At 39.9% G+C, this 23,595-nt stretch overlaps 1 protein-coding gene and 1 non-coding gene across 3 annotated transcripts in view; both read right to left on the bottom strand.

The window, feature by feature from the left end:
• Positions 1-23,595, bottom strand: part of LOC103292834 (mitochondrial import inner membrane translocase subunit Tim23) — a 36,046-nt gene that overhangs the window by 9,120 nt on the left and 3,331 nt on the right. Inside the window, exons 3-6 of one of the 2 annotated variants that reach the window (XM_054729275.1) lie at positions 6,631-6,724; positions 6,360-6,444; positions 3,122-3,180; positions 1,147-1,257 (exon numbers count right to left, since the gene is read on the bottom strand). In XM_054729275.1, coding sequence (XP_054585250.1) covers positions 1,147-1,257; positions 3,122-3,180; positions 6,360-6,444; positions 6,631-6,724 — 349 coding nt within the window. The remainder of the gene's footprint in view (positions 1-1,146; positions 1,258-3,121; positions 3,181-6,359; positions 6,445-6,630; positions 6,725-23,595) is intronic. The other variant, XM_054729276.1, reaches the window with a different exon arrangement.
• LOC114234311 (small nucleolar RNA SNORA74) lies at positions 3,706-3,908 on the bottom strand. Its single transcript, XR_003620492.2, has one exon. It is a non-coding gene; the product is annotated as a small nucleolar RNA SNORA74 (small nucleolar RNA).

Raw genomic sequence — 23,595 nt, 5'->3', positions numbered from 1 at the left:
AAAACTGAAGTGATGAAAAATTTGGGGCTGTCACTGCTTATATGACATTTTGAAAAAGGTTGTCTTAATTCTGTGCTCATCTATAAAGCTGGAGTGTGATTCTCATCTCACAGAGTTTTTTTTTTATTTTTTTAAATAAATCTTTATTGTTCAGATTATTACAATTGTTTCTCCTTTCTCATCTCACAGAGTTTTAAAGGAAACAAATTATTGAGTATTCATTGCTGAGAGTATAATCATAATTCAGTGAATATTAATTATTTTTCCATTTTAGAGGAGAATTTGATATTTGATCTTCCCCAGACCATTTTGGATCACCTCTTAGGACTTTTTTGGTTATTTTTCAAAATTGAATGGTATTTAGTTTATCTAATGTTCATTCGTAACAGTATTATTCAAGGTAGGCAAAGGTGGAAGCAACCAAGTATCTGCTTAGGATGGAAAAAAATTGTGACACATGCTATAACATGGATGAACCTTGAGGACATTACACTAAATGAAATAAGCCAGTCACAAAATGAAAAATACTGTATGATTCCACTTACATGAGGTACCTAAAGTAGTCAATTTCATAGATAGAAAGCAAAATAGTATTTGCCAGTGGCTGAAGGGAGAAATGGAGAGTTGTTTAATGAGTAGTTTCCGTTTTGCAAAATGAAAAGTTCTGGAGATTGGTTGTACAACAAGTAAATATATTTAACTTTACTAAACTGTACACTTAAAATATGGTTCAGCCCTAACCAGTTTGGCTCAGTGGATAGAGCGTCGGCCTGCGGACTGAAGGATCCCAGGTTCGATTCCAGTCAAGGACATGTACATTTGTTGTGGGGACATCCCCAGTAGGGGATGTGCAGGAGGCAGCTGATCGATGTTTCTCTCTCATCGATGTTTCTAACTCTATCACTCTCCCTTCCTCTCTGTAAAAAAAAAAAAAATCAATAAAATATATATAAAAAAAGGGTTCAGATGGTTAATCTTACATATATTTTACCAAAACTAAACAAACAAAAACTAAAACAATCTCTGGTTTCTGAGAACACTAGATTATGCTGGGGAAAAAAAAAATTATGCAGTTTCCTTAGAAAACTATGCATCAAAAGCATACTTCAAGTGTATTAAGAGAGCTCTCTATTCAACATCTCCTACCTGTACATTTATACAACATGCCCGTCATAGTTCCAGCTGCTACTGTATTGAGGTCATCTTCTGCACCTCGTGTTTTCTCAATGATGACACCAAATGCACTATAAAGCAAAGCTACAGGGGAAATGGAACTGATCAGTAATATAATAGTGATTGAAAGTCAGTATAGAAATTATACTTAGGTAAATGTATCCTAGAGTCATCATTCTGTAAGTATTCAAAGGTATATAAAGAGTGATCACTTGAACACTGTTTGTAATAGCAAAAGCCTGGCAACAACTAAAATGCCCATCAGGAAGAGACTGATTCAGAAAGGGACTTTCCACATGATGGAATGCTATTTATACTCACTTAAAACAAAAAGGAGGACGAGCTATAGTCACTAATCCAGGCATGTGACTATGACGCCGGATATGCAAAGAAGATATTTGGAAAGGTTTAGAAGAAATATTAATAGAAGCCAATTATGGAAAGTACCATCCCTAGCCAGTTTGGCTCAATAGATAGAGCATCGGTCTACGGACTGAAGGGTCCTGGGTTCGATTCCCAGTCAAGGGCACATGCCTGGGTTATGGGCTTGATCCCCAGTGGGGGGCATGCAGGAGGCAGTCGATCGGTGATTCACTCTCATCATTGATGTTTTTATCTCTCCCTCTCCCTTCCTCTCTGAAATCAATACACACACACACACCGAGTGGCCAGATTACTATGATCTCTGAATATATAATCTGGCCACTCAGTGTGTGGTGTGTGTATATATATATATTTATATATTTTAGAGGCCCAGTGCATGAATTCGTGCATGGGTGGGGTCCGGCCAGCCTGGCCAGGGGGAGGGGACATGAGCGGTTGGCCGGCCTGCCTGATGGCTGAACTCCTGGTAGAGGGGACAATTTGCATATTAGCCTTTTATTATACAGGATATACACTGAGTGGCCAGATTATTATGCATTCAGAGATCATAATAATCTGGCCAATCAGTGTATACTAGTATATTAAAAAAAAAAAAAAAGTACTACTGGGGAGTCCCATGAAGAATCTCTTCAATTTTCACTTGTATTTATAGTAACCGTACTTCATATTTAGAAACAAAAACACATGTATTTCTATTGTGAGAAAAATAAAACTTAAAAATATAACTCTTGCTGATCTGACCAAAAATTAGGTATAATTTTGATTTCTTCATTTCGGACAGCTATGTTGTGTTAGCTGTTGTCATTTTTTATTTAAAAAAATATATATATTCTATTGATTTTTTACAGAGAGGAAGAGAGAGGGATAGAGAATTAGAAACATCGATGAGAGAGAAACATCGATCAGCTGCCTCTTGCTCACCCCCCACTGGGGATGTGCCCGCAACCAACGTACATGCCCTTGACCGGAATCGAACCCGGGACCCTTGAGTCCGCAGGCCGACGCTCTATCCACTGAGCCAAACCGGTTTCGGCTGTTGTCATTTTTTAAAAAAATTTGACAACCTAAGGCTTGGCCGGCATAGCACAGTGGTTGAGCATCAACCTATGAACCAGGAGGTCACGGTTTGATTCTAGGTCAGGGCCCATGCCCTGGTTGCAGGCTTGGTCCCCGTGGGGAGCGTGCAGGAGGCAGCTGATCAATGGTTCTCTCTCATCATTGATGTTTCTATCTCTTTCTCCCTCTCTTCCTCTCTGAAATCAATAAAAACATATTTTTAAAAAATTGATAATCTAAGGGAAAAGTTAAAACATTATTTTATTTGGTGTCGTGCTTGGGCAGGAGAGTATTTAGAGATTTTTTTTTAGTTTTGAAAGATTTAAAACATTAAGAATTGGTATACAAGGAAATGGTATACAAAATGGTATTAGCACCTAGGGATTATTTTATGTAGCTCATGGTCTTTTCCTAGAATTTAAAAAATTTTGGTTGATCAAACTGTTCATGATATGTGTACATTCTTGCTTTGATTAATAATTTATTATCAAGTGAAATCTTTACTTACCCAGAGAACCTAGAGTATTAGCCCAAAGTGCCCCTTGCCTTGTCACCATGTTCAAAATCCTACAAGGGCAAAAAGACAAAGAATCTGTATTTAGAATCATTATTTGCTCTAGTAATGTGAAAAACCATAATTGCAGCTATTTAGAAAGTATCAATACAATTCCCAGTTTTCTTCATGAAAAAACTTAATACCTCCTCAGAATTCAATAAGAACGGCTTTTACTTTATAGAAATAGAAATGAAGTTAAAACGCCAACCTTTTTGAGTAACAAGTAAGGAAATTTCTTACATATGTAAAACAATTAAATATATACCAAACACATAAAGGCTTTGAATGACAGCCTGAAATGTATTTTATAAGAAGTTTACAGAAACACGAAAAAAAGAGGAAGTATACAGAAACTGACATGGCCATTATAATGAACAAACTAGATTGCAATTAAGGTTTTCTTGGGGGGGAGGGGTATAAGGTGAGAATATTAAGTACAATCAAATCATGGATTATAGAACATAAAGCAGAATTAAAAATAAACATGTACTCGAAGAGAAGGAAAAAGCAAACCAGAACACATGGAGAAAGCACGCCATGTCTGCTCCCACACTAGAACTAAGCAGCCAAAGTGGATGCTTAGCACACTCTCAAGGAAGCACAGTTCTGCCCTGCACCAGTGCCTGACGCCACCAGAACAGTGACAGAGGCAACTGGAGGAAGAAGACAGGACATTTCTCTCCCAGCAGTGTAACACCATCACAGGAACGGTATGTCTGGATAGCTGACTACTGCTGGATATTACAGAATTACAGCAGCAAACAAACAAATAAAAAAGAACTAAATATTAATGCTCAATAAAAAAAAATTGTATTACTTACAAAAGGTTGTTTATGGAAAAGTATAGTGTTTTAATTAATTACTTACTGACATATTTAAAGTTTAGCACGTTGTTTTTACATTTGTCACAAGCCTTTAAAAAAAATTGTCGAACAGAAACCACTCTTTTTTTTTATTTTTAAACAGAGGAAGAGAGGGGAGAGAGAGATGGAAACATCAATGTGAGAGAGAAACACTGATTGGCTGCCTTCGTCACGTATCAGGACGAGGGATCAAACCCGCAACTTGGGTTTGTGCCCTGGCCAGGAATTGAACTGATGACTGGAAAGTGCGTTGGACAACACTCAATACTGACTAAGGCTGTCACAAACTTTTAAAACTATCAATTTTCATAGTGTTGTACTGTTGATAGCACTGCAAATTGGTAAAATTCTTTGGGATGCAATTGGGCACCATACCTCCATATATTGGGCCTTTACTTCTAACTTTAATCATCTCTCAACAATCTTTACAGGCAGACAGTATGGAAAGCTTACCTAAGATTACAAAATAGCAAGTAATAGAACTAGGCTTTGAAGCTATATAGATCTGTCTAGCTTGAAACCCTACCTTCTTTCCATTTTTAAATGCTGTCTCCTTATCTAAGAAGAGCAGCATGATTATGTAAAAAACGGTGTGAAAGATTAAAAAAAAATTCAAACTAATTTGACTCTCTAAAAATTACTATTACTGTTTTAAAAAACAAAGGTTATCTTTTCTAGATCTTCAAAATTAATATTTAATGACAGAACACTGGGAATCAGTTTCACTGGGAATTAGTTTCATAATAATATGGAAGATAAGAAGATGAGACACAATTGGTCTTGGTTGATGGCCGTTGAGAGTAAGTTATGGTTCATAAGTGTTCACTGTACTATTTTGCCTACTTTTATATATATTCCAAATTTTCCACAATACAAAAAGTAAAAAAAAAAATTATTGAAGGAACAAATATTAAGAATATATATATATATATATATATATATATATATATATATATATATGAGAATAGTCAAGAATCTGGGCTAGTAAAGCGAGGGCAACGATCAACACAGAAACAGGAATATACCTTCCAATTTCCCAAGGTCTAATTCTAGCAGACACCTGCTGCCATCTGCTGGTTAAACAATAAATAATGAAGATGGAGTTTCAAGTGTTCTAATGTGAGCCATTGAAGAATACATGTAGCCCAGCTGGTGTGCTCAGCGGTTGAGTATAGACACAGAACCAATAGGTTGCTGGTTCAATTCCCTGTCAAGGTACGTGCCCGGGTTGTGGGATCATTCCCCGGTAGGGGCTTTGCAGCAGGCAGCCGATTGATGATGCTCTTCTCTCATACATGTTTCTCTCTCTCTCTATGTCTTTCCCCTCCTCTCTCTCTAAAAAAAAAAACAGTAACAATAAAAAATTAGACCAACAAGACTCTCAATAATAAAAAAAAAGAATATTATGTATACTGTGATTTCACTCATAAAAAGCATAAAAGCATACAAAACTAAACAATATATTAAGGGAATGTCAACAGGGACTGGTCATGTTTATTTCTTAAGCTGGGTGAAGATATATATTACACTAGAAGCCTGGTAAACAGGATTTGTGCACTGGTGGGGGACGTGGCCTGTGGGGATTGGCCCACTGTGGGAGCATCGCTCAACCCAGTCAGCAGAGTGGCGCTCCCACTGTGGGAGTGCACTGACCACCAGGGGGCAGCTCCTGCATTGAGCGTCTGCCCCTGGTGGTCAGTGCGTGTCATAGCAACTGGTCGACCAGTCGTTCTGCCATTTGGTTGCTGGGCTTTTATTATATAGAATACACTTTCTGATCTTTTTAATTGTACTTTCCCTTTTCTGCAAAACAATTTTCTTAGAAAACTGTCTTATTCCTTCTGGAACTATCTCTAAGTTCTAGGAATTTGATTAAAATTTTCTGTAGCGTTTCATTTCAGAAGTGGAAAGTGAAGTTAAATTCAAGTCAAATAATAGCAAATCTAGCAACTACTTTTATGTGGTTTTTATTTCTTCACTACCATGTCCTATGGTTATGGATGCCCCTGAACAATCCAAATAATATACTAATCATTCAACAATTTGAAAAGCAGGTTTTACAGGCCTGCAGAATGAACAGGTATAGCTGAGAAGTTAGATTGGGGTAGCACTAGCTGACTGAGGGACACTGGCTCAAAAATCATTCCTTTTAAAAGCTTAAGAGTCACTAACTCGATTTCTTAGTTTCTTTTATTTTGAGTAAGAAAAAAAGAGTGACCAAAAAGTATATCAATACCCTCAACATTTGTAATCGCAAGATATTGCTCATCAAGCCAACAGAGTAGAGTATTCAACATTACCACATCAGATGATTACATGAGACTTACTGTACGTTTCTTGGTTTGGACCAGGCCATGTTCTGGGTTTCTTTCAATCCTAGCCGTAGACCGTTCATTGCCCCAAATGCAGCCCCTAGTAAATCATAGTAACAATTCATCCAAATAATACATCTTTATATTTAAAAAACAACTGCACTTCTGATTTTTTTCATTTTTTATATAACAGAAAGATAAAAAATGTAAAACATTCTAATTGCTTTTGATTTTAAGCATCTTTGACTACTTAGATTAAGAACACTTAAAAATTTATTATACCCACCTGTCATACAACATCCTCCAATGGTAAAGAAGGCCAGTTCAAATCTGCCCCGGGTTTTATTAGCTCCAGTTGGTAAAATAAACTCATCTGTGTCCTAAAGGGGTAATAATGAAAACCAAGCTGAGTTCCCCTCAGGACAGAGTACTTGCAGAGTGTTTTTTAATTTGTTAAAGTAGTTTTTCACAGGAAGTATCATCTTAAATTAACTAAAACTTAACTATACTTAAACAAAAATAAATCTGTCTGCAACAACAGCAACACCTAAATAAAAGTAAAATGAAACATACAACATATATAGTTATGCACCTTCATTCTTAGGAAGGACTCTTGTTCAGAACTGTGCTTCTCAATGTAAATTCTACAGATTGCATGTAATTTGCCTTATCTATATATATAAAAGCCTAAGTGACCATTACAACCGAACCAGCAGAACGACTGGTCGACCAGTCGCTATGATGTGCACTGACCACCAGGGGGCACTCAACGCAGGAGCTGCCCCCTGGTGGTCAGTGCACTCCTACAGCCAACCGCCCGTGGGCCCTTCCCCTGGCACCCATTGGTCCCTGGTGCTAAACCATTTGTAGAGACCTGCTTCTGGGTCGGGGTTTTGTACGCAGCAGAGCAGCTCCCTCACTGCTATCTAATGAAAGTCAGCCCTCGACACAAGGGTTTGTCTCGCTCCCTTCCTCTCCCTTCCCTGGGAGCCGCAGGCCCACCGCAGTGGTGCAGCACTGAGGGAAGGAGGAGAGGTGAGGCGGGGTGCCGATGGTGGTGTCGGCACCTGTTCCTTCTGTGCCCAGCCTGGTGACCATCACCTCCTCTCCCCACCTGCCAGGGCCTTTGGGCCCGGGGCTGGGATGAGGAACCAGGGGTGGGTGGTGGCAGATGCAAGTCCTTTCCTAGGGGGGCTGAGGGCTGGCTCCCTCCTCGGGGCCAGTGGCCAACTTCCCACAGTCCCCCGTCCCCCCCATGCACAAATTTGTGCACTGGGTCTCTAGTGTAATAATAAATTTGAAGCAACAGTGCAACAGAGTTTAGGAAGAACAGCCCTAGAAAAAGGTAAAGTGAAATCTATGAGAAGTAACCATTTACAGAGTAACAGTCTGAAAGGAGAAAATAACTTTCATTTCATAGCTACTATCTATCAAACACCATTTTATGATGTGTCAGACCAAATGATCATTAAAAAAAAATGAGCAGAAACTATAAAAGCACAACAATTTGGACCAGTTATGCAAGGGCAAAATTACCTTAATCATTATTCCTTTGATAATCTTAGAAAGCTACAGACCCTCTTTCCAATAAATGCATACACAAAATGTGGTATGAACTGAACCCTAGTTTGAGAAATGCTACTCTAAGAGCACAATATGATTAATAGTGCAATACAATACATTCTTATGAAGGACACGTTCAGTACATTTTTTCCAAGCTTTCCACACAAAAATGGTTAGAAAAAGCCCCTGAAGGACAGTTTACACATTTAGCAACTCTCTAACAGGTCCCTTTATGAAATGCTGACCTTTGTTTAGTAAGTGCATTCCTGATTAGGAAAAATCAGAGCTCTGTACTGGTTTTTGATTTCTGGCTTATGCATATATTCTCAGCAAAAGTTGCACAAATAAGCAAACATATCTACTCTTATCACACAGAAATGGTTGGCTGGGCAATAATAAGCACACACTGAATAGATGCCATACCATGAATAATATTCATACACTCGAGGCCCAGTGCATGAAAATTCGGGGACTGGAGAGGGGGGTGTCCTTCAGTCCAGCCTGCCCCCTCTCACAGTCTGGGATCCCTCAGGGGATGTCCTAAGCCACAGTCTGGCCTCCGTTTGTGGGAGGCGACTGGGCCAATCAGGGGAAGGTGCCCCCATCACCCTGCCGCCTCGGCTGCCTGCCCTCGGCCCTCGCAGCTGCCATGGCTTTGTCAGGAAGGATGTTTGGCTGTCCGGTCTAATTAGCATATCACACTTTTATTGTTATAGTTTTGTAAATTTTGGATGCTTCCTGAATTTAAAATTAATGACTTAATTTTAAATTATGCTTCTGGTTTGAGGTTTTTCGAAATGTGACATTTGATTTGATGAGGTAAGTAGTTATCTTTCAGGAAAAAAATGAGTCACTACTTAAAAATAGGAAATTTTAAAAAATGGCTATGATGAACATTAGTAAGTCAAGTGCATGTCATTACCAACTCACTCTTTGTTAGGGGCAACTATACTAAAAAGACTATGAGGATTGAAAGCAAATATACTTCATTCATATACAGTGACTTGAAAATAATGTGATGGTTACTTGTTACTTGTCACTGGGGCTTTTAAAGTTAGTAAAAATGTACTGTTTCACCCTAGCCGGTATGGCTCAGTTGGTTGGAACCTCATCCTGTACACCGAAAGGTCTTTGGTTTGATCCCTAGTTGGGTTGCATGCAGGAAGCAACGGATTGATGTTTCTCTCTCACATCAACATTTCTCTTTCTTTCTAAAACAAACAAACAAACAAACATGTCCTCAGGTGAGGATTTAAAGAAGTACTGTTCCAAACAACAAAACTTTTCAAAGATTTTGAGGGAGGAGATGCTGGTCAAATTATATTAATTTGGGGTGGAGGAGGAATCCATGAAATTAAAGCTCTTAGTTTCTATAAAAATATGATTACCAATTTTTCCCTACTTAATTGTCTTCATACCCTTGTTGAAAACCTACTGACTATAAATGTGAAGATTTTATTTCTGGCCTTTCAATTTTATTTTGTTGCTCTATATACAGAGCTATCCTTGTGCCAGCACCACAATGTCTTAATTACTGTAGCTTGGGAATCAGTTTTGAAATTGGGATGTGTGAGTGCCCCAATTTGCTCTTCTTTATTGGCTATTTTGTATCCTTTGTATTTTCATATGTATTTTAAAATCAGCCAATTTCTGCAAAAAATCATGCTGAGATTTTGATAGCATCTGTTGAATCTGCAGGTTGATTTGGAAATTATTGTTATTCTAACAATATCAAACCTTCCAAGAAACTGGAATACCTTCAATTTATTTGTCTTAAGTTTTTAAAGTACAAATTTTGGATTTTTATTGAATTTAGTCCTACATATTTTATTTTTTTTAAAAGACATATTATATTGATTTTTTACAGAGAGGAAATGAGAGGGATAGAGAGTTAGAAACATCGATGAGAGAGAAACATCAATCAGCTGCCTCCTGCACACCCTCCACTGGGGATGTGCCCGCAACCAAGGTACATGCCCTCGACCGGAATCGAACCTGGGACCCTTCAGTCCACAGGCCGATGCTCTATCAACTGAGTCAAACTGGCTACGGCTATTCTTTTTGATGTCATTGTACATGGAATTGTTTTGCACTTTTATTTTTGTGGTGTCCACTGCTATTATATAGAAATATAATTAATTAGGTATACTGATCTTGTGTCATTCTACTTGGCTGAAATTCTAAATTAAAACTAAGTTTTTTGTGGTCTCCTTAGGATTTTCTTTTTTAAAAAAATATATTTTTATTGATTTCAGTGAGGAAGAGAGATAGAGAAACATCAATGATGAGAGAGAATCATTGATCAGTTGCTCTTGCATGCCCCCTACTGGGGGTCAAGCCTGCATCCTAGGCATGTGCCCTGACTGGGAATCGAATCATGACTTCCTGGTTCATAGGTTGACGCTCAAACAGAGCCATGCTGGCTGGACCTTTAGGATTTTCGATACATAAGATCATGATACCTTAAAATAGACAGTTTTACTTTTTCCTTTATCAATCTGGATGCCAGTCATTCTCTTGCCTAATTGCCCTGGTAAGACAATGCTGAAGAGAAGTGAAGAGAGTGGGCATCCTTGTCTTGTTCCTTATTAGTGGGAACATATTGAGATTTTCACCATGTTTGTTTTTTTTTAATATATTTTATTATTGATTTTTTACGGAGAGGAAGGGAGAGGGACAGAGAGTTAGAAACATCGATGAGAGAAACATCTATCAGCTGCCTCCTGCACACCCCCAATGGGGATGTGCCCGCAACCAAGGTACATGCATGCCCTTGACTGGAATCGAACCTGGGACCCTTCAGTCCACAGGCCGACGCTCTATCCACTGAGCCAAACCGGTTTCAGCACCATGTTAGTTTTGAATTTTTTTCCCCGCATGAGTTCTCTCTCTTTTGAATTTTTTTTAAACTTCATTTTTATTGTTGACACTATTACAGATGTCCCCATTCCAACCCCCATCCCTTTGTCCACCTCCACCCAGTCCCATAGCTTTGGAAATTTTGATATAGAAGATTGAAGACATTCCCCTTTATTCCTAGTTTATTTATTTTTTTAAATCACAACGGAATGTTGAATTTGGTCAAATGCCTTTTCTACATCTATTGAGCTAATCATGTAGTTTCTTTACTGATATGGCACAGTACTATGATTTTTAAATGTTAAATCAACCTCGCATTCCTGAGATATCTAACAAAACTCTTTGACGTTTCTTTATCAGTTTAATCCAATATCCTAATAAAAAACCCAAACAACCAAAACAGCTTGGTTTGAGTGGCTTGTTTGAGCATCATCCTGAGCACCAAAAGGTTGCTGGTTCGATTCCCAGTCACGGCACATATCTGGTTTGTGGGCTTGATCCCCAGTGGGGGAGTATACGGGAGGCAGCGATCAATGCTTCTCTCTTTCTAAGCATGTCCTTAGGTGAGGATTAAAAAGGAAAGAGCAAAACGAAACCCAAAACAAAAGAATACTGAGGCCAACGTGTAAACCTTAAAATGTATAACCCTAATTTCAAGTGTTTATGCATAGACTTCTGAAAAATATAATCTGATCTAATAAAATAAACTCAAGTAATTAAGTACATTTTTCTTAAACATGTAAAGATTTAAGATTTCATTTAAAGATTCCCAGGTTATACTTCATTTGTGTTTAACTTAATATTAATGGTTTCTTATAACTTTACTGTAGGCCATTTGTGCACTGGTAGGGTCCCCAGGGGCTGCCAGCTGGGTACTCCCTCCCTTCCCCTGGTCGAACTCCCAGAAGAACTTCTGGTTGAGGGGACAATTTGCATACTACGCTTTTATTATAGAGAATAACAAATCATGCCAATATTTTTACTGGAATGCTATTTATTTTTATTTTATTTTTTCTATCTCCATTTGTCCTTCCTATACGCTTACATCCCTTCTTCCCTCAATGCAATCACCACAGTTTTCCATGTCCACAAGTTCCTTTTTTTTTTTTTTTTTGCTCAATCCCCTAAGCACCAGAGCTATCTACTTGCTATCTAAGTCTGTCTCTATTTTGCTTGTTAGATCAGTTTGTTCATTAAATTCCACATATGAGTAAAATCATATGGTACCTGTCTTTTACTGAATGGCTTATTTCACTTAGCATGATGTTCTCCAGGTCCATCCATGCTGTTGCAAAGGGTAAACTTTTCTTCCTTTTTACGGGTGAGCAGTATTCCACTGTGCAAATGTACCATAGTGGTTATACCCACTCATCTACTGATGGACACTTGGGCTGCTTCCAAATCTTGGCTATTATAAATAATGCTGCAATGAACATAGGGAGGCATATATTCTTTCAAATTAGTGTTTTGGGTTTCTTCAGATAAATTCCCAGAAGTGGAACTGCTGGGTCATAAGGCAGTTCTGTGTGTGTGTGTGTGTGCGCGCGCGCGCGCACGTACGTGTGTTTAAAACTCACCTGAGGATATTTTTCCATTAATTTTTAGAGGGAAAGACAAAGATGAGTATCGATGTGAGAGAAACAAATCGAATGGTTGCCTCCTGCACGCATCCTGACCACAGCCCAAGCAGGAACCTGCAACTGAGGTACGTGCTCTTCACTGGAATTGAATCCAGGACCCTTTGATCTATAGGCCCACACTCTATCCACTGAGCCAAACTGGCTAGGGCCATTTTTAATTATTTTTAAAAATATATTTGTACTGATTTCAGAGAGGAAGGGAAAGTGGGGAGAGAGAGAGAAACATCAATGATGAGAGAGAATCATTGATCAGCTGCCTCTTGCATACCTCCTACTGGGAATTGAGTCCACAACCCGGGCATGTGCCCTTGACCGGAATCGAACCCAGGACCCTTTAGTCTGCAGGCCAACACTCTATCCATGAGCCAGATCGATTAGGGCCATTTTTAATGTTTTGAGGTAACTCCATTTTGCTTTCCATAGTGGCTGTACCAATCTGCATACCCACTAACAGTACACAAGGGTTCCCTTTCCTTCACATCCTCACCAACACTTATTTACTGATTTATTGAGGATAGCCATTCTGACAGGTGTGAGGTGATGATATCTCACTGTGGCTTTTGTGCAGCTTTTTATATGTCTACTGGCCAGCTGTATGTCCTCTTTGGAGAAGTGTCTATTTAGGTCCTTTAACCATATTTTAATTAGATTGGTTTTTGGTGTTGAATTTTATAAGTTCTTATAAATTTTGGATATTAATTCCCTACCAGATACATCGGTGATACATGTTCTCCAATTCAGTGGTTTGTCTTTTCATTTTGTTGAAGATGGAATACAATTTAAATTAATTCCTTGTTACTTTAAAAAATAAATCTTTGCTCTGATCAGTGACTGCTGCTATGATCATAGAGGTGCAGACAAAGAAGAAGAGGACCGCCAATGTTGTTGCATGCCACACCTATTGCTAAGTGACTTCCTGGGGATTTAAAGGAGAGCTGGTCCCCTTGATTTTGCTTTTTCTTCCTTTGGGAGCCAGACATTAAAGACTAGGATATTCAAAAGCAACTGCATATAAAGAAAAAACTAAAAAGTGACATGCCCAGAAAAAAGAACAGGCTCAGAAAAGAACTGAGAAGAGCTTAAGTTTACACCTCAGGCTGGTCCTCAGAACAGATAACAGAAAAGCAAAACTTGGGGAAGGGAATGAATCTGATTCCCAGGATATCCAGTTTTTAACAACAAAATCACAAGGCATACAGAAGAAACAGGAAAGTATGGCCCATTCAAAGGAAAAAAAAAAAGAATCAACAGATATGTCCCTGAAAATAACCTGGTGGAGAATCTACTAGGCAAACACTTCAAAAACAATTGTATTTAGAGAAGCTCTAAAAACTAAAGGAGATGTGGAAAAAGTCAAAACAATGTACAAACAAAATGGAAATATCAAATCAATAAAGAGGTAGAATATTTAATGACTGAAAACTTCCCAAATTTGAAGAGATGAATATGAACATCCCAGGAGCTCAATGAACATCAAGATAATTTCAGAGACCCACCTTGAGGCACATTAAAATCAAACTTTTAAAAGCCCCAAACAAGAAGAGAATGTTGAAAGCAGTAAGAGAAGCAACTCAGCACATATAAGGGGTCCTCAGTAAAATTACCAGCAGATTTCTCAAGAGAAACTTTACAGGTCACAAGACCATGGACCAATGTATTTAAAGTGCTATGAGAAAATAATGTCAACCAAGAATCCTATATCTACTAGAACTGTCCTTCAAAAGTGAGGGAGTCATTACCAGATAAACAAAAGCTGAGGGAGTTCATGACCACTAGACCAGCCCTGAAAGATATGATCAAAGGAGTAAAACAGCCCTGGTCTGTATGGCTCAGTTGGTTGGGCGTCATCCCATGCATTGAAAAGTTGCCAGTTTGATTCCCAAGTCAGGAACATGCAGGTTTCCCTTATTCTTTCTCTAAAAAGCAATTCAAAAATCTTAAAAACAAAAAAAAAGAGAGAAAAGAAAGGATACTAGACAGTAACTTGAAGTTTTATGAAGACACGATCTCAGTAAAGGAAAATACATACGGCAATTATAAAAGTTAGTGTTATTATACTTTTGATTTGCCACTCCACATTTTGTTTTTTACACAATTTTAAAGAGTAAAGCATTTAAAACAATTATTAGATGTTTTGGGGGACACAATGTATGAAGATATAATTTTGTGACACTGATAATTAAATGGTGGCAGACAGAGCAATAAAGGAGAAGCATTTTTGTATGTTATTGAAGTTAAGCTGGTATAAATTCAAATTAGTGCCCTAGCTGGTTTGGCTCAGTGGAAAGAGTGTTGGCCTGCAAACTGAAAGGTCCCAGGTTCGATTCTGGTCAAGGGCACATGCCCAGGTTGTGGGCTCAATTCCCCGAGGTGGGCTTGCAGGAGGCGGCCTATGAATGATTCTCTCTAATCATTGATGTTTCTATCTCTCTCTCTCCCTCTTCCTTCCTCTCTGAAATCAATAAAACTATACTAAAAAAACCCACACAAATGTATTTAAAAAATTCAAATTAGTGTTATAACTTTAGGATGTTAAATGCAATCTCCAGGGTAACCACACACATACACAAAATACACACACACACCATGGATTATATACAAAAGAAAATGAGAAAATATTTCACTACAAAAAAAAATATCAAATAAACACAAACGGAGGGACAAAAAGATAGAAGGCATATAGAAAACAAATAGGAAGGAACCAAGATGGCGGCAACGTTAAACAACTAAACTGCCGCCGCGCACAATTTCAAAAATACAACTAAAAGACAAAGCGTCTACCACCCAGAACCACAGAAAAGCTGGCTGAATGGTAGATTTACAACTAAGAAGGAAAAAGAAAGAACAAACGCGAAAGGGCTGAGGTACGGAGGCGCGTGAATCGGGCTGGTGGCGGGCGACGGGACGAGAGGCTTTTTTTCCAACCCGAAGGGAGATAAGCTCCCGATCACTCTGAAATCCAGTTTCTGGGGACGCACGGGGGACCCAGACACCTACGGGGAGAAGCTGGACTCTCGGCCATCGTGTCGGAAAGTGAGAGTGACTTTCTTGCAGAGGTGCGCCCAGCAATCAGTGTTTACTGCGCTGAAGCATGGGACGCAGGGACTTGGAAACGGGAAAGGCAGAAAAGGCAGACTAGCAGCCATTGCTGTTTGCCACACCCTAGCCTAGTGACGCCCTGAGACCCGCCCCGCACATTCTACAAACCCGCCCAGGCTCCAAGCAGCAGCTTTTGCATATAAATGGCCCGCCCTATGGCAGCTTAACCAAATAAACTGCAGCTCCAGTCAGACTGCTCCAAAACCACTCAAGCAAAGAGGAGAAAACTGCAGTTTTTGCTGTAACTCCTGCTGAGTGGCCTCAAGACAGTAGCTGACCTGCACCCCATTGGAGATCCAGAAACGAGGGCATCTAGTGGTCGGTGTGAGACGACATCAGACTTCAACCACTTGCATAAGGGACACATTCAAGAGGCAGACTCAGTGAGCACCAAAGCCCTACTGGAACAAGTCCCGGCCCATAAACATGTCTCCAGCACAGCAATTCTGCCTTTATAGACACAACGGGTCCTCACAGCCAATTGGCCTGAAGGTCAATTCCTCCCAGTGACACCAACAACAATCAAGACTTAACTACAACAAGGCTTTACACACAGTCTAAAAAGGGGTGCACCAAGAGCGTCCACCTCAGGTAACTGGGAGGCTGACCTGTTGAACCAATAGGACACAATAGGAAACAAAGCTACCCTACCAACTCAGGGAAGCAGCAAAAATGAAAATGAGGAAGCAAGGAAACAGATCCCAAACAAAAGAAATGGAGGAGAACAAATGACTGGACATAGAGTTCAAAACCACGGTTATAAGGTTTTTCAAGAATTTCATGGAAAAAGCTGATAAATTTAATGAGACCCTCGAGGATATGAAAAAGGTCCAACTAGAAATGAAACATACACTGACTGAAATAAAAAATATTATACAGAGACCCAGCAGCAGACTAGAGGAACGCAAGAATCAAGCCAAAGATTTGGAATACAAAGAAGCAAAGGACACGCCTCCAGAAAAGCAAGAAGAGAAGAGAATTCAGAAAGTAGAAGATAGTGTAAGAAGCCTCTGGGACAACTTCAAGCATACCAGCATCCAAATTTATGGGGTGCCAGAAGAAGAGAGAGAACAAGATACTGAAAACCTATTTGAAGAAATAATGACCGAAAACTTCCCCCATCTGGTAAAAGATATAGACTTACAAGTCCAGGAAGCGCACAGAACCCCAAACAAAAGGAATCCAAAGAGGACCACACCAAGACACATCATAATTAAAATGCCAAGGGCAAAAGACAAAGAGAGAATCTTACAAGCAGCAAGAGAAAAACAGTTAGTTACTTACAAGGGAACACCCATACGATTATCAGCTGATTTCTCAACAGAAACTATGCAGGCCAGACGGGAATAGCAAGAAATATTCCAAGTGATGAATAGTAAGAATCTACAACCAAGACTACTCTACCTAGCAAAGTTATCATTCAGAATTGAAGGGCAAATAAAGAGCTTCACAGATAAGAAAAAGCTAAAGGAATTCATCACCACCAAACCAGTATTACATGAAATGCTGAAAGGTATTATTTAAAAGGAGGAAAAAGAAGAAAAAAGTAAAGATAAAAATTATGAACAACAAATACATACCTATCAACAAGTGAATCTAAAAGTCAAGTGAATTAAAAATCTGAAGAACAGAATAGACTGATGAACATAATAGAATCAGGGGCATAGAATGGGAGTGGACTGATAATTCTCAGGGGAAGGGGGTGTCTGTGTGGGGGGTATGGGAAGAGACTGGACAATATCATACACCTATGGATAAGGATAGCAAGGGGGGGAGGTAAGGGAAGAGGGAAAGGTGGGAACTGGGAGGAGAGGAGATATGGGGGGGGGAGGAGAAACAATTATAATAATCTGAACTTTAAATAATGATTTATTAACAATGAAAAAAAAGAAAATAGGAAAATGACAAAAATCTCTCCTTACCAGCAATCACTTTTAAAGTAAACGGATTAGCTCTCTAACCAAAAGACAGAGATTGGCACACTGGATTAAAAAAACATGATCCACCTATATGTTGTCTACAAGAGATTCACTTTAAATTCAAAGACACAAAAAGACTGAAAGTCAAAAGAAGGAAGAAGTCATTCTATGCAAATAATAACTGAAAGAGAGCAGGGTGGCTATTCTAATATCAGAAAATATAGACTTTAAATAGAAAAAGGTTACAAAAGACAAGGTAGTACATTGTATAATAATAAAAGCGTAATATGTAAATTGACCGAATGACCAAACAGTGGAATGACCATCTGGACAACCTTCTGGACGAAGCTGGGGCTGCGAGGGCTGAGGCAGCAGCAGGGGCGGCTGCGAGGGCCTACCCTTGCATGAATTTCGTGCATCAGGCCTCTAGTATGTTAATAAAAGGTTTGATACAGCAAGAAGATATAACAATCATAAACATTTACTTACATCAAAAAATATTAAGTAAAAAGTGACAGAATTAAAGGTAGATATAAAAAATTCTACAATAACTAGAGGCCCAGTGCACGAAATTCGTGCACGGAGGGGGGTTGTCCCTCAGCCTGTAACCTCTCTAATATGGGACCCCTCGAGGGATGTCTGACTGCCCGTTTAGGCCTGATGCCAGTGGGCCTAAAGAGAGTGGGATCGGGCCTAAATGGGCAGTCAGACATCCCTCTCACAATTCAGGACTGCTGGCTCCCAACTGCTTGCCTGCCTGCCTTCCTGATTGCCCCTAACCACTTCTGCCTGCCAGCCTGATCACCCCCTAACCACTCTGCTGCCAGCCTGTTTACCCCCAACTTCCCTCCTCTGCCGGTCTGGTCACCCCTAAGTGCCCTCTCCTGCAGGGTTGATCACCTCCAACTGCCCTCCCTTGCAGGCCTGGTCCTTCTCAACTGCCCTCCCTTGCAGGCCGGGTGCCTCCCAACTGCCCTCTCCTGCTGGCCATCTTGTGGTGGCCATCTTGTGTCCACATGGGGGCAGGATCTTTACCACATGGGGGCAGTTATATTGTGTGTTGCAGTGATGATCAATTTGCATATTACTCTTTTATTAGATAGGATAGAGGCCTGGTACAGGGGTGGGGGCCAGCTGGTTTGCCCTGAAGGGTGTCCCGGATCAGGTTGGGGTTCCCTTGGGGCGTGGGGCGGCCTGAGCGAGTGGCCTGTGGTGGTTTGCAGGCCGGCCACGCCCCCTGGCAACGCAAGTGGAGGCCCTGGTATCTGGAATTTATTTTCCTTCTACAATTGAAACTTTGTAGCCTGGAGCGGAGCCAAGCCTGGGGCTCCCTCCGAGGCCGGCAGCCATTTCTGTTGGGGTTATAATTGAAACTTTGTTGCCTTAAGCGGGTGGGCCCGGCCAGGGTGTGCGGAAAGCTTTGCTTCCCCTGTTGCCACCGGCAACCCTGGCCTGCTCTCTCAAGCTCCATCCTGCCGCCATTTGTTTGAATTTGTTTACTTTCCATAATTGAAACTTTGTAGCTTGAGTGGAGGTTTAGGCGTGGCAAGGGCAGGCGGAAAGCTTGACTTCCTGTATTACCTAGGAAACCTTGCTCTCTGTGGCTGCAGCCATCTTGGTTTGGGTTAATTTGCATACTCGCTCTGATTGGATGGTGGGCGTGGCTTGTGGGTGTGTTGGAGGTATGGTCAATTTGCATATTTGTCTATTATTGGGTAGGATAATAGTTGGAGCTTTCAATAGTTCAATCTTAATAATAGATAGCAATCATTATACCAGATAGAAGATATGGAAATATAGGACTTAACACAATAAACCTACTAGATCTAAGAGACATACACTCTACCCAATACATTCTTCTCAAGTGCATGTAGGACATTTTCCAGAGTAGACCAAATGTTAGGCCACAAATTAAATGTCAATAGATATAAAAGATACCATAAAAAGTGTCTTTTCCAACCACAACGGAAGGAGTTACAAATCAGTAACAAAAAATGGGAAAATTCACAAATTTGTGAAAATTAAACACCCACTTAATCAACAGATCAGAATAGAAATAAAAAGGGAAATTAGAAAATACTTTAAAGATAAGTAGAAAAGAAAACACAATATACCAAAACTTATGAGACTCAGCAAAAGGTTGCTAAGGGGAAATTTATAACTATAATTGCTTACATTAAAAAATAAGAAAAATCTCAAATCAATAAGTAATTTTACAACTTAAAGAATTAGAAAAAGAAAAAACTAAACCCAGTGTTAGCAGAAAGGACATAAGAACAGAGATAGATGAAATCTATAATAATGAAAGCGTAATATGCAAATCGACCCAATGGCCAAACAGCAGAATGACCATCTGGACGACCACACTATGACATGCACTGGGCACCAGGCCACTGACCAGCAGGCTGCGGCAGGTGGGTGGGGCCTCCCGCTGTGGGGCGATCGATGGCGGACCCCTGGCTGGGTGGGCGGGGCCTACTTCTTTGGGGCGATCAATTGCAGAGCCCTGCAACTGATTGCCTTGCAGAGGGAGACCCGGGCTACCTGGCCGGTGGCACTGCGGTGGGTGGGCGGGGCTTCCTTCTGTGGGGCGATCGTCACAGGACTCCCGGACTGCAAGAGGGCGTAGGCCGGGCTGAGAGAGTCCCCCCCCACCCCCCAAGTGCACGAATTTTGTGCACCGGGCCTCTAGTAAAGAATAAGGAAACAGAAAAATCAATGAAACCCAAAGTTGCTTCTTTTAAACATTTTTAGCTAAATGGATTAAGAAAAAAAGTGAAGACTCAAATTACTAAAATCAGAAACAAAGGTGAGGACATCGTTATCAATTTTACATAATTAAAATGGATTATAAATCCTATGAACAATTGTATGCCAAAAACTGGGATGAGCTTGATGAAATGTACAAATTCCTAGATACACAAAACTCATCAAGAAATTGAAAATCTGGATAGACCTATAACTAGTAAGTGATTGAATCAGTAACAAAATCTCATAAAAAGTAAAGCAAAGCAAAGGCCTCCCCAGACCCGATAGCTTCACCTAGAGTTTGGTGAACTCTACCAAACTTTTAAAGAACAACAATCTTTCTCAAATTTTTCCAAAAAACGGAAGTGCAGGAAAATACCTGGAACACTTCATAACTCTTTGTATGAGGCCAGCATTACCCTGAAAACAAAGCCAGACAAAGACACTATAAGAAAACCACAGCGCAATATTGCTTTTATGAACACGGATGCAAAATCCTCAACAAAATACTAGAAAACCAAATTCAGCAGCATATTAAAAGAATCATACACCACAACCAAGTGGGATTTGTTCCTGGAATGCAGGATGGTCCAATCTGTTAGGACTAAAACATGAATTCAGCTAAGTAACAGGATATAAAGTCACACAAAAATCAGACAATTTCTACCTACTAACAATGAACAATCTGAAAAAGGAATTATGAAAACAATTTTATTATAAAATAAAATACTTATTAAAGACATAAGTAAATGGAAAACATATCCCATGTTTATCGACTGGAAGACACTACCCAAAGCAATCAAAAGATTAAATGTAATGCCTATCAAAATACCAATGATGTTTTTGCAGAAATAGGAAAACTCATCCTAAAATTCATATGGAATTTCAGTGAATCCCTAACAGCCAAAACAATATTGAAAATGAACAATGCTGGTGGACTCTTACTACCTGATATCAAAACTTACAAATAAAGAACCCAGAAATAAACCCTCACATATGTGGTCAAATGTTTTTCAACAAGGGCCAAAACTATTCCATGGGGAAAAGATAAAACTGGATATCCACAAGAAAAAGTGAAGCTGGACTTTTATGTAACAACGTATACAAAAATTAACTCAAGATAGATCAAAGACCTAAATGTAAGACCTAAAACGATAAAACTCTTAGAAGAAAAGAGTAGAAAAGCTTTATGACATTGGATTTGACAATTGTATCTTGGTACCAAAAGCATAGGAGACAAAAGGAAAAATAGAAAAATTGGCTTTCATGCAAATTTAAAAATTTTGTGCACCAAAAACAATTATTACCAGAGTGAAAGGGCAACACACAGAATAGAACGATCCTACCTAATAAAAGGGCAACATGCTAATTGACCGTACCTTCGCTATGCCCACAGCCAATCAGGGCGCTATGCAAATTAACCAAGATGGAGCCCCCCACGCGCTGCCCCACCCCTATCGCTGAGCGGCTGATGGAACCTGGCCGGCGGGAGGGGCGGGGCCTCCCACCGCTCCAAATGCTGAGCTGCTGATGGAACCAGGCCAGCGGGAGGTGCCCAGATTGCTGCTGGCGGCGCGGGGTGGGCAGCGCCTGCCCCGCGCCGCCGCCGCCCGGGGCCAAGCCCCAACCCTGAAAGAAAGCGGAAGACGGTGGCCAGAGCCAAGGCCTGAGTCCCCCCCCCCCCCCCCCCCCGCCCCGTGCCAGTGGAAAACTGGTGCAGGCAGCCAGGTGAATGAATGTCTTGCACGAATCTTCGTGCAAACGGGCTTCTAGTACATATATAAAAATATATTTTTATTGATTTCAGAGAGGAAGGGAGAGGGAGAGAGAAATAGAAACATCAATGATAAGAATCATTGATCGGCTGCCTTCTGCATGCCCCCCTACTGGAGATCAAGCTGCAACTTGGGCATGTGCCCTTGATTAGAATCCAACCCAAGATCCTTCAGTCCGCAGGCCGATGCTCTGTCAATGGAGCCAAACCAGCTAGGGCGGAACAAAATATTTTTAAATCATGCATTTGATAAGGGGACATGATATTCAGAATATATAGAAAACTCAACAAAAAAGAACCAATTTAAATGTGGACAAAGGACTTGAACAGACGTTTTTCCACAGGAGATATAAATGCAAATCAAAACTACAATGAGTCGCTACCTCATACTCATTAGGATAGCTATAATAAAAAAACAAACCCAGCTGAAACCGGTTTGGCTCAGTGGATAGAGCATCAGCCTGCGGACTGAAAGGTCCCAGGTTCGATTCCGGTCAAGGGCATGTACTTTGGTTGCGGGCACATCCCCAGTAGGGGGTGTGCAGGAGGCAGCTGATCGATGTTTCTCTCTCATCGATGTTTCTAACTCTCTATCCCTCTCTTCCTCTCTGTAAAAAATCAATAAAATATATTAAAAAAAAACAAACAAACCCAGAAAATAACAAGTGTTGGTAGGATATAGAGAAATTGGAGCCCTTGAACACTGTTGGTGGGAATGTAAAATAGCATATCTGCTGTGGAACACAATATGGCAAATTTTCAGAAAATAACAGATTACAATATGATGCTGCAATTCCACTTCTGGCTATATAGCAAAAAAATATTAAAAGAAGGGTCTGAAAGAGGTATTTATATTTGTACATCATGTGTATAGCAGCATTATTCGCAATAGCTAAAACATGGAAGCAATACAAGTGTCATGGACAGATGAATGGGATAAGCAAAATGTAATATTATTCAATGGAATGAGATGCTAAATAAAATAAGCCAGTCACAAAAAGACAACTACTATACATTCCATTTATTTGAGATATTTAGAGTATAAAGAATCAGAGACAGAAGGGTGATTGTCAGGGGTTGGGGGAGGGTGGAACGAGGAGTTATTTTGTAATGGGTACACTAGTCCTCCCTTATCCATGGGTGATATGTTCCAAGACCCCCCAGTGGATGCCTGAAACTGAGAATAGTACTGAACTCTATACATGCTGTACTTATGACAGTTTAATTTATAAATTAGGCACAGTAAGGGATTAACAGCAATAACTCCTAATACAACAGAACAATTTTAACAATATACTGTATTAAGTTATGTGAATGTGGTGGGTCTTTCTCTCTCTCTGATAACAGAAAAGGCTACTAAGTGACTAAGAGGAGGTAGCATAGATAGTGTCGATCTGCTGAACAAAGGGATGATTTATGTCCTGTGCTTTATGAAGCAGGAGATTTCATCACTATTCAGCATGGCATGTGATTTAAAATTTATGAATTGTTTATTTCTGGAATTTTAAAATTTAACTTTCAGAGCAAAGTTAATCATGGGTAATTGAAACCACAGAAAGTGAAACTGCGGGAAAGGGGGGACTACTGTATAGAGTTTCCTTTTTTACGAGATGAAAGACTTATGGATATGGTAGGTGGTGATGGCTGTA

The sequence above is a fragment of the Eptesicus fuscus genome, chromosome 17 (genome assembly GCF_027574615.1).
Source record: "Eptesicus fuscus isolate TK198812 chromosome 17, DD_ASM_mEF_20220401, whole genome shotgun sequence".
NCBI classification, from domain to species: Eukaryota; Metazoa; Chordata; class Mammalia; order Chiroptera; family Vespertilionidae; genus Eptesicus; species Eptesicus fuscus.
This window is presented reverse-complemented; position numbering and strand designations above follow the sequence as displayed.